Genomic DNA, 12285 nt, shown 5'->3' on the forward strand with positions numbered 1-12285 from the left:
TGGGGCTCCAACTGAGCTGTCCAGCTTGGGCACCAACTCTCCCCAGGTACAGGTGCTTCCCCCTTGATTGTGCCTGCTGCAATAGTGTAAAGAAACAAAACACCAACAGTGCTACAAGAAAAAAATGTAAAGACATAGATACCACCAACAGGAATCCTTATGGGCATCTGGGAGGCAAAGGACAGTTCAATTCACATCTAGGAGAGACAAATAACTCATTTTAATATGAGTTAAGTGAACTTTAAGTTTGAAGTTTAATATGAAACTTGTGTTTATGAAACTTTAAAATAAGTGAAGTTTAATATGAGTAAATGAAATCTCAACACGCTTATGTCTGAGGCAGCTGTAGAAATTTCAACAAGGAAATACATAAAAGTAAGCTTCACTGGACAGAAACTTCAATAACGCATGTTGTAATGAATCAACTCAAACTGCTTTCCAACATACCTTGCTACAGTTTTTGAATGTCCTGGATAATTGTTGAATACACAATGGCAATACCTTGCCCAGCTATTTGGTCTAAGGTGTGGTTACTTCTTTGGCCATTTGGCTATCCCATGTGTTTGCATTGCTTTAATTAAACTGAGGTAAAAGTGTCTGAGTTAAATAAAGACAACCAGTACCAGCTCACCATCTTTGGGGTTTGACTGAACTGAACCAACTTCATTAAGCTAGTTTTCCATAGGGAGTTGAACAGCAATTCACTGATTCAGAGTAGCAAAAGCAAAACCAAACATGAGTGGTGGCTCACAGAGACCTCGATGCACAGTGAAAGACATCCAGAATGGTGCATATTCAATAAAAGATTTTAGCTGTAATAGTCAGGAATAAACACATGGTGTTATTTTGGATAATTCAATTCAATGATCATAGTACATTTAAAAAAGGGTAAATTTGGAAGTAGGGACAGGAAACTAAAGAGAAAACATCATTACATGATCCTCATCTCTCCAAAAGAATAAAACAGAAGTCAAAAAAATCAGGAGTGATGAAAGGAAAGAAACAGTTTCCCTGTGAGAGAGACTTTATGTACTGGCCAGCTGTCTCCTGGAAAAGAGATCACTGATAGTGGCCTATAACATAAGAAATGACAGGAATAAGGGAGGAAATATTGCTTCTTACAATGCTTTCCTTCCAGAAGCAGTGAATTTCGGATAAAAGTATCTGAGGTAGCATAATTAAAACAAAAATTTCACACAGCAGACTGAAATTCATAGTCATGGGATATTCTAGCTGTCAAAAGAATAAATGAGATCAAAACCAATTACAAAACCACATTAAAAAAAGAAAAATCCCAGAAGGGTTATTAACCACAAAGCTGCTGGCTTGGGAACCTGGCTTGGGAAGTCCCAAAGCACAGAAGTAGCCAGCAGCAAGAGACAACACCAACAGAAGGCTGATTGCCTATGTTTAGTATCTTTTCCCTCAGGAAAGAAGAAAGTTTTCTCTCTGTTGTAGAAAAGAAGATACGGAGGTAGATGCTGGTCTGACTGCTGGGTGGGTCTGAAAGGACTATTTTTTGTGACAGTAGGAGAGCTGCAATATATGAATGTAAACATATTTTTAGCCCTGTATGTAAAGAAACACTTGCATGGCGCTAATTAGCCACCTGATGACTATCAAGGCAGGCTCAGACAGACATGCCCAGAGAAATACCGATTAGTTCCTCAGCATTCATGCTTTGGAAGAAAACCTTATCACTCACCTACACTCAGCTGAGCTAATTGTCAGGAAATTCATTGAAACACCACCATAATTTGTAGTCTACAACTGAATATTGCACTACTGTAGCTAATTCAGTATCTTATTTTAATTCATTGCAAATATACTTTTGTTTGAAAAGCTGGTCCTAATTAGCTGTGTTTAAAGTTATTTTAAATGCATCCACACACTACATTCCTCCTTGCTGGACCACACCACCCGCTCTTGCTCTCCAACTGGTAGAACAGGGTTTAGCCCTCGGTTAGCCTGGTTAGCCTCTGCATGTTTTTCTGGGCTCACAAAGGAATTTACTGAGTCAAGTAAAATTTCTAAGAGGTGTTTAAGCACCTCCTAGCATACTAAAGGTCCAGTAAATGGGGCTCATATGGGTAAGGTTGTAGAGTCTGACTGAGCCATGCACCATTCTGCACTGAGAGGCAGCCAGGCCACGCTGGGCTTCCACGATGGCTTTCAGCCATGCTATGCTGTGCCCTTCTGCCCAGCACCAAGCACAGTTGAGGACATCCCAAATTAACATGGTGATTAGTTACCCCACACCCATGTTTCCCCATCTGCTGATCTTAAATGATGTCTTTAACTCCAGAGGAACAGCTTCACACCTATGCTGTTCGGAGTCCTGAGGTGCCCTTGTACAGGTAAAAACACACAGGAGCTCTGGGAAAAGCACAAGATGTGCAGAGCTGGATTGAGAAACACTTTACAGTTTATCTTTTCTGCCATAAATATCTCTGCCCATCTCTCTACGAGGGAAGGAAATGTCAGTCTGAGGCAGACAGAAATATTCAGACCAAAGGAGTTACACCTGGAGGCTTTTGTGAAATGAATGTAGCCAAGAGAAGAAAGTGAACTTTTTTTCCCCCAATTTCCTTCCTGCATTGAGCTCTGTGCACTTCCTTGCAAGAATTTAGCACAACAGGAGGAGAAGCAGAGGCTTAAGTAAGGCTTTACAGTCCTAGGAAAGGTGAAGTTCAGTCTGAGGTATGTGTGATTTGCTCCCGTAAGGGCTGTACATGTGAAATATAGCTTAGATTGTTTGGTTTGGGGTTTTTTTAATGAGAATTTAATACACTTCATAAACCTGATCTCTTCAACACCTTACCAGCAAACCTGGCAGATTTCAAACACCTCTCTAAATAGGAAAAGTAGGGGAAACTTTTCACCTGAGTTCATTTTGTAAAGGTGGACAATACAGCTGGTAGTGTTTAACTTCTTTACAGTAATGGGCATATAAACCTGATTTTCACTACTAGCAGGTATTCTTGTTTTCTTAACATTTAAAAACTGCTTTTCTTTTAATCCAAGTACTGCCTTGTCTCTGGCGTATCACCAATCCCTTTCAAGGATACCCAAGGGAAAAAAGAAAAAGAAATATGCTATTAATTCACTCCAAAGCTGTGCCCTGTTCCCCAGGTCAAACAAACAAATAAACAAAAATGATAACTAATCTTCTGAAAAACCCAGCTGGTTAAAATCTTTTCAGTGACTGGAATGAGACACATATGTTTAGATTATAAAGTTGATCAACTTCAGCAGAGGCTTCTTCACCTATAGGTTTAGTTTGTAAATGGTTGTGCATGAAGTAACTGCCACTTCAAGTCCCTAGCTGCCTCCTGCCTCCTTGGTTTCTCTTGCCTTTCTCAGCTCCCCCCTATGGCCTGTAATTTCACAGGGGTTGGTCTTTTGTGGCCTCTTTATTTCAAGCCTGAAGTTATATTATGTGCTTTGCACCACTTTTGTTTTTTCAAAAGCAATATTCTGTCTTACAATAACATGCTGTCCCCTCCCCACATCCTTAATAGCATTCTCACACACATCCCTACCAGCCCCTGCCCCACACCGCCTGCAGCGTAGGCCAATGACCTGGTGCTCTCATCTGCCAGGGGTACTTCTAAGAAAATTATTTGTTCTACAGTGTTGAGTAATTTATTTCAACTTTTTTTAAAATGAGAAGCATTTATTCAGGAAGCACTGAAAGGGCCTTAAGTTTGTTAGGACATGGAGAAATAGCTAGGCCAACTACTCAGGCTTCAAGCAGTGCTGAACCCTGTCCACCTTCAGGTCAGGAGGGAGCAGGTGCATGACCACGGCTGTTTCACTGCCCTTGAGGGAAGCAAAGCAAGGTCTCTGTAATAAAGCCATGATTGTGGTTTCTGATAGTTCTCACGCAGTCCCAGTCACTGGCTCAGCAGAGAACCAAAAATGCCACATATGAGGCAGACAGTGCTCCTTTGCAAGGGGTGGGACCCAAGTTCTTGGTTGCCCTGTTAGTCCCCAGGCATGGCCACCTGCAGCTGGGTTACAGCCAAATAATCCCAACCTTTTCTTTTTCTCAGGGCTCCTTCTGTCACTCCTCATATAGCTCAATAGCTCTAGGAGGCCTTCTCATCAGGGATGAATCTGAGTTTTCTACCCTGTGAATGGCCTGTTTGAAGTCCTCTTCATTTTTTTGGCCAGGTGAAGCCACTGAATAGCTCTTCAGAGTGGAAAGTACACTGATTAGGGGAGCACTTTGCTCCCCTGAACATTAGGGGAGACAAGTAACGTAGTGCAATGGATTTGCAGTGCAGCAAAAAAAAATCCCAAACACAGTAAGCCGGGTGTGAAAATGATCTTCCTGATTTCTCCTTTTAGCACATTTGGTTGCCTAGTGAGAAGGAGCCCAAGACGGAGTTAGCAGACGGGTCTGCAAGATCAGTGCTGGCAAATGTGGAAACTTTTGCAGCCTCCAGCTCTGGCCCCAGCTTGTCCCCACTTTCCATGAATGCCTAATTGAGACTGCCTGGCTTTTTCCACAGAGGTGGGAGCCAGTTTCCAGGCAGGGCATATGGGTGTATTCTGTAAGTCTTTGCCTTGTAAAGTTTTAGTACCCAAAAAAGCCTCCCATCTCCAGTATGATTCAGTTGGCTGGCAAGGGAGTGGCTGACAGGCAGGGGTGATGGTTGTTGCTGTTGGCAGGAGAAACTAGAGGGGAGGAGTGGGGACGGAGAAGCTCACTTCTGAAGAAATTATGCCAACAGCAATCATCTCATTTTGTATGGGGCATGAAACCCTCTCAGGGAACTATGCAAAAGTACTGGAAAGACAGAAAACTTACATGCAGATGCCACACAGTTACAACAGACAGAAGTGTAAGGGTGAGGGTGTAGCTGTTGTGCCTGTTTGTCTCTTGATGATGCTTGGGGCATTCATCCTGGTGCAATCTGTGAGAAGGGCACCGTTAACTACTCCATCCCCCAGCTAAGTGTGGGCTGGAGAGCACCTGCAGCAGCCATGGAACTTACCGGGCACTCAGACCTCCCTCAGCCTCTGGACCACAGCAGCACTTGAGACAGCCTCTGGCCACCACTGCTCCCACTTCTGCAGCCACAGCACTGTGCTGCAGGTTCAGAGGGGCCGTTCCCAGAAGGAGAGGCATGCCTATGTACCACTGTGCCTGACAGTGGCTCCCACGCCAGCACTGGCCTGAGCTGCTGTTTCCGTACACAGAACAGCAAAGAGCCATGCAAAGCCACAGTTCAGCATCCAGAGAAGGACAGGGGTGCCCACACCATGAGCTGTGCCCTACATTGATTTCCTGTAGATGACTGAGTCAATATTAACTTACACCCAGCCTAGATAAGCAGCAATCAGACAGCACACAGCTACGAAGCTGTCTGGGCTCCCCAACATGCCTTGTTCACACTATTCCTTTCTCAGTGGGCCAGACCCTGCACCTGCCAAACATAATGTGGAGGACAGAGCATCCTGGCTTATCATGGATGTTGGGGGTTTATATTAATCACATGGAAATCCTTTTGGACAATTAATCATACAGATGAAAGGCCAACTGGCTGCACATGTTGTGTGGGGCATGACCTAAAAGCAATTCCAGTGACTGAGATGATGTAGTGTGAAAGCTGGATTAAACAGGTCAAGTAAATTTGGAGCAGCTAAAATAAACCAAACTCTCTTCCAAAACATATGTTGTGCTTGACACATAATATTGCTGTACTGTGGTAGCATGTCCCAAACATGCCAAAACAGTGATACGTTTGTTCCAGGGTCACGGTGCCAGAGGGAGAGAGCAAGGATGGTTACTTTGGAAAAAAGCCAGTCAGAAAGTAGTTCTGAGAAAGTTGCAAGCACTCCTGAATGAGCTGCCTGATAAGGCTTTGTGCATCTTCTCTGCAGCCAGCTTGTCCAAATACCCTAAGTCCTAGGAAGGGGTCCTGACTCACACTGAGCAATCAAACGTGAATGAATGTTCTGGGCTTTTGCTCCCCTCTATAAACATTTTCCAGCTAGTGGTAAGCTGTTTTGAAAGCCCCCAGCAGTTCGGCTGGGAGCTGGAGACATTTTACAACATCTGGGAATGATTCACAAATCACTTCCCCACATACACCTGTATTGAAATCCATTTGCAGCCAGTTTGCTGTGGAAAGCCAGCCTGCACTGCCCATCCAGAGCTGGGGCAGGGAGGACATCACCACAGGCCAGGCTGGCCAATTCCAGCCCAAGAGTGGTTTGCAGGGGTCTGCAGCATGGGAAGCAGGCATGGTTAATGGTGTGAAATGCTCACCGGTCTTCTGTGCTGACCTCACTTTGAGCTATCATCAGTAACACACACAGTGCAAAATGCTTTACTGGAGTGGTACAGCCATGTAGGAAAATAAAACAGCCCTCAACCACTGACGGGCTGATTATCCAGGCTGCGTATTAATCATATTGGGAACACAGGGAGTCCAAAGTGAGTTGCAAAAGGGCTTGGATGAACTGCAGCCCTTTCCCATCACACAGTCCTCTGTGGCCACTCCTGCCCAGGTTGGTGATGTTCAGTCTTCTATATTTTCTTCCCATTTAATTGCCAGATGCTTTGTATTATCTTTGTTTTTACTTTATCTTGGTCAACCCAATTCATCTGCTACACCAGATAATCAAGAGTTGTCAGCAGTAATCCATTAGGTAGTAAAACACAGCACTTGAAAGATAGGAAATGTTAAGGGTCGATGCTTCAAATTCTTCCTTGTATGGAGCCCTGCAACATGTAAAGGGTTTTATCCATCTTGAACTCATCAGTGGAAAAGTGGTTTTAGCTTGTGTGTGTGGTTTCAGCGCTGTCCTTTTACCATTTAAAACTGTTTTTCAGTATCATTATTAATTGCCAAAGCCCTGCCTCATTTGCAGGGGCCACTATGGAGCATGCATGTGGCATGAAGTTCCCAGAGCAAGAGACGGTGGTAAGGGCACGCTGCCCAGAGATAGCTAGACAACACGCTCTTTTTTTTCTTAATTTCTCCATAAGAATTTGCAAAGGGACCAAAGTTCATGAGTTTGCAATTAATGTTCTATATATGAAGCATATAAATCCATGGAAAACTTTGTGAATGAAGGGCAAATTAATGGGAGTAGTTAGAAAAGCTGACTTAAACATGATTCCCACCTGACCACACGTGAGCTGAGGGAAGGAGCGTGTGTGGTACACGCTGCCACTGCTGGCACTTATGTTTGCCACACTGAGTGGCTGGTGGGGTACTCTCGGGTACCCAAGCAACCTGCTCGAAGGCAGAGGGGAGGGAAAAGGGAAGGTCAACGGATGGAGAAATTCTGAACCCCAACTTAGTGTGATTACTGCTGGAGCTCACAGAGGAGCAGTCCTCTGGAAATAGGGAAGAGAGAGTGTGAGACTTTGAACGATGGATCCCTGAGACACCAAGCTGGAGAAACTGCACTTGGGTAAGAGGGGAAAGAAATCTACTGTTGATAATCAATGGTTTGGGTTCTGTGCTTTGTCTTCTATACCTGTCTTCTTCTATACTTATTTTCTAAAACATCTTGACCTGAAGGCTTACTAAATAACCATTTGCTTTGTTTTAGGGTCGGCCCCATTTACCTGGCAGCACAGTATAGAGCAAAGCAAGACCTGCATCCAGCCTGGTGACTGTGGGGGTATTTGTGCTGTGCCTGAGAATGTGCCCTGATGGTCTGCAGAAGATCAGAAAGGAGTTTTTGCTAGTCTTCAGGGGCGTGCTCCTTGGCTGACACAGGCATCCTGGACATAGAGTGGTAACAGTAAAGCATGACAGATAAAACCCAAAGCCTTGCCAGGTTTGTCATGCATTTCTTAATGATTTATAAAGCCAGTGTGGGGTTGACTACAGCATAACAATCCACTGTTCTTCTAAAGTTACACACGTATTTGAAACCATTCCTTAAAAATAAATGAGATGGTCAGCTTCAGTGCATCTGAAACCTCAGTACACCAAGCCTTGTTGGCCATCAACTGTTTTCTCCAGGTGAAGGGCAGGTACAGCCCCTCTTTCTGAGCCCTGTGAACTAGCCATACACTGGGAAGGAGGCTGTGCAGAGTTCACCAACATCAGGGTGAACCCAGGCAGGCTGACTGCTCCTTGGGTATGCCATTGTGCATCCAGGATGAGATGGAAAGGACACAGTGAAATGCTGATGGCTTCCAAGAAACTCTGCCTGCCACCTCCATGACCAGTCCAGGGATTCATCTGGCTTAGGAGCAACTCACTGGCATGCACGCACAGCAATTCCCACAAGTCCCAAACCCCCCGGACCCCAGGGGCATGCCAGCAGCTTGTGCTGGTGCTGGGGGACTCTGCTGCTCCCCAGCTGCCTTGTTCCAGCCACTGGTGCCACAGGATGCCCCACACCACTGACTGTAGCGTTCATCCACTACAGTATGCGTTACACTGCAGCGCCAACAGCAAGCCCTGATACGTGTGCATGTTCTCACCAGGGCCTCTTTTATTTATGTCCAGAAGTATCTTTTATAAAATCAAACAACTGAACAATGGCCATGCTGCATGGTTATCTTCTCAAGGATATGGCAGATTGTTTTTGTGCTGTCGTGTTTCTTGAGACTTTTGCCAGACAGCTATACACTGAGAGAGCTAAGTGAAGACCTGATGCAGACATCCCCTTAAAAATATTCGTGTATTTAGGTTGCCAGAAATACAATGATTTTCAAGCTGAACTAGAGTTTTAAATACAATTCTGAACTTTTCTAAACATGTTAGAGCTTTTCATTTTTCTGAAAAACAAATGGGTGCTGGTGGCTGAGTACTGCAATTACACTGACAAGCTGCTAGTCTTACGCCAGGATAACATCTATCATTTCGGTACGACCAACATGACCAGAGAAGGAACGCTGCAGAGGGAGGTCAGGCCAAGGCTGAGCGTGCTGGTTTCTCCATCCCATCAGCTGTCTGCGGGCCAAGGAAAGAGGTCCAGTGGGGAGTCAGGGGATATTTTCAAGCTCTCCCATGCTGTACAGAGGAGAAGAGGAAAACCTGTATGCTGGAGACTGGCAGAGCACTGGGAATTACATTTTATGGCTGTTTTGTCATCTGGTCACTTTCCCAGCAGTGGAGGCAGCAGCAAGTGTGGCTGGACACACAGCATCCCTGGCAGCAGGCGAGGGCTCCTCAAACACTACTGGGGGCTGCTGGAGTTCCTGCAGCCCAGGTCCCCACACAGCAAGTCTCAGGTCCTCAGGGTGGTCCCTCCTCACAGGCACTGAGGTGAGGCTGGTGAGGAGGGACCCAGCTCTGGGCAGTCAGTCAAGGTAAACCCCTCCCCAGTCCTGCTTCGGCTTTCCACTCCCTTTAGTAGATGATTCCCACCCAACAGGCCTTACAGTATAAAAGATCACTGCTTTGTGACTGAGCATCTAGAGCACTGACAAAGATCAGATTGCCACCACAGTTATTTCCTCTTGTGAGTAAAAGGGGAAACTGTGGTATCTCACACACCCCTGGGCAGAAATAGCTGACAAATATCAATTTCTTCATGACAAAGACTACTGCTAAGGGTATCTGGGCCCCACTTTGAGATGTTAAACTACTAATTTCAGATGCTGCCCTGTGATGTGAAATGTATTTATAGTTGGAGCAATCAGGATGTTTTGGGATGACTTGCCTTCATAAATAACCCCCTGGCCTAGACATTGACATCAGTTTTAGAGCTACCACCCAGCTCCCAGAGCTCAGGGATGATACCAAACCACAGCCCTACTCACTGGCCGGCTACTTGTGCAACACAATCATGCACAAATTAACATCTCCGGACATCTCCAGGAGCAATGGAAACTAATAATTCTTTTGGACAGGATGGATTTCCTGCTGAATTTAATAACAACAGTTGGAGACAACTGTCTGGATACTTGCTGCTTTGAGATAACCAGCCAGTAAAATAACTGTGGTGATTTTCCTTGCAAAAAATTCATATGTGACAGCCAGACATGTACTCTCTGATTTCTAGTCATCACTGTGCATATTTATAGAACCCCCATCAGAAAAATGCTTAAAATGAAGGAATAAAACTCAAGACAGCCCACTATCAGCAAACTTGCTCTTTATGAGGTTTTTCAAATCTACACCAAATTTCAGGGCTCTGGGTTGAGGCTTTCACAAGATGTGTGTTTGACACCCAGTTCCCTTTGAATTCTGATGAAGCTGGGAGTCTTACTTCAGGACCTTCAAAACCTCCAGTTTTTGTTTGCAGTGGCATAATAAAAGGAGAGAAAGAGTGTAACTCCTCCAAGAACAGACAGAACAAGAGTAGAAAGAAATGATAAGGGGTGCTGGGAAGCCAAGATTCACATCAGGAAAGAGGGGTTTTAATGCAGTTGGAGGCTGAAAGGGAGCATTAAAACATCTATTCTGACAGCCCATATGCTACAAGTCATTAAATGTCAGACAGTTACTCTCATATTTAGTCTAATAACTCTTCTGGCACATCTTCGAAGAGAGTCACTTTGTCTTGACTGAGAGACCTGCATCAATTGGTGGCTTGGTCCGAAGCTAAATGTCCTCACCAGTCAGACATTGATCCTCATTTCCTCTATTAATTTACACACCTCAGATTGCAGGTGTTGAGTCTTTTTGTGCTTCCATATGCTAAATTAAGTACCTGGTATTTTTTCCCACATTTTACTTATATAGTGTAATTAAGTCACTCACGGTCCTTTCCTCCCCCCCTTACCCTTTTTATTTTACTTTAAGCTAAAAAGTCTCTTTTTAGAAGGGATTTTCTTCCAGTCCAAATCATTTCTGTGACTCTTTTCTGCGAGTTGCCTAATTTTTCAATTTCTTCTGAAAATGGTCCTTCAATCAGAAAGAGCATGCCTTTGTTTGCCTCTCCTTTTGAAATATAGAACCTCCCCCTCTTCTGCTTCCTAACCCTGGCAATCACAGTGTCCCTTTTGCCACTGCACCATATGGGAACCTCATGCTGAGTTTTGCTTCCACTGCAGCCCTTAACTCCTTCAAACATGCAGGTTTTAAGATTAAATACCCTATCTATACATGCTCCCAACTGTGTTCTCAGTAGTATAGCTTTGTAGTTGGCTATATAAAACCCACTTTTGTAGACATGAACCCATCGTGCCACTCCCATTGCTGTGGCTGACTTTCCTGGTATCATTGTTACCTGTTTATCATCATTCTGTCCACAAGATTTACCAGCAGTGATTTTATACATGTATTGATGAAAAGGATTGATCAGGAATCTGTTTAGAAGTCCCAATCCTTGCAAAATGGCACTGACTGCACCCACTCACTCATCCCACACACATTTGGTGACTACTTCAGAAGAGCTATCAAGTATCAAATTCCAATTCATCTCTCAGATTCTTTATTGATGTTACAATTACTTTCTTCTCAAATCAGAAAGCCATGATGCCCCAAGTCATGTGCGGCACAGAAGGTAAAGCACATTCTGTCATGCTCTTGGTTTTATCAGCCAAATCTACGACATCATGCAAGACCACAGCCTGGGTTCCCCAGGTTTTAGGTGCAGCAGTGGCAGTGTGGATGGGGGAGCTCAGTTAAGGGTTCAGGAGTCATCCTGGGCTGCACAGCCCGAGACGAGCCGCCGCATTTGCTGCTTCTGACAGGAGGGCCTCACTCTCCATTTCTGTGCACACCAGGACTGCCTAGACATGACATCTAGAGATTGCCCCAATGTGAAGTTTTCATATCTCACAAGCATGTCAAAGGCCCCTCTCACAAAGCACTGCCTTCCACTTCTCCAGTGCTGCTCAGCCAGCCTAAGCAGGCTGTTGCTGGAGGAACCAATGTTTCAGGAAAGCTATAAGGTTCAGCTTTGCCAGTTATATCATACTTCTGTCATTAATGAGCATTTCTAATTAATCTTGCTTGTTATTTGCATGAGTATATCAGCTACTGGAAAAAAAAAATCCTGTCTTTGGGATCCTGTCACAAGCTCCTGCCCCTCCTGCCTGACTGCTCCACTGGGGGAGAGACAGGCAGCTGCCTGCAGTAGCTCACTCCCTGCATACTTCCCAGGGCAACCACAGTCTCTGCTCCTCTGGGATTGTAGGAAAGGAAAGCTGAGCTGTTTCTGCTGTCCTGTATCACTTTCTGGCAGTGGTACCAGAGCCGTATGTCCCAGCAGTCCCTGGGGCGGGATACATCAGCCTGTGTATACCTCAGCATCGCCTAGTCCTTGCAGGACTCAGGGTGGAGGTCATCTGCCTGGGACACAGCTATATTTTGGGCGGGTGTGAGGGGCAGACAAGCCCATCTAGTCCTGGAT

At 44.9% G+C, this 12285-nt stretch overlaps 1 protein-coding gene across 1 annotated transcript in view; it reads left to right on the forward strand.

Moving 5' to 3' along the window:
- The window catches only part of ZCCHC24 (zinc finger CCHC-type containing 24), a 138963-nt gene extending 131042 nt beyond the window's left edge, over positions 1-7921 (forward strand). The window contains exon 4 of the mRNA XM_074907126.1: positions 7576-7921. Within this exon, the coding sequence (XP_074763227.1) occupies positions 7576-7608 (33 nt within the window). The 3' untranslated portion in view covers positions 7609-7921. The remainder of the gene's footprint in view (positions 1-7575) is intronic.
- The last annotated feature ends 4364 nt before the right edge of the window (positions 7922-12285 follow it).

The sequence above is a fragment of the Athene noctua genome, chromosome 5, assembly GCF_965140245.1.
Source record: "Athene noctua chromosome 5, bAthNoc1.hap1.1, whole genome shotgun sequence".
Lineage (NCBI taxonomy): Eukaryota > Metazoa > Chordata > Aves > Strigiformes > Strigidae > Athene > Athene noctua.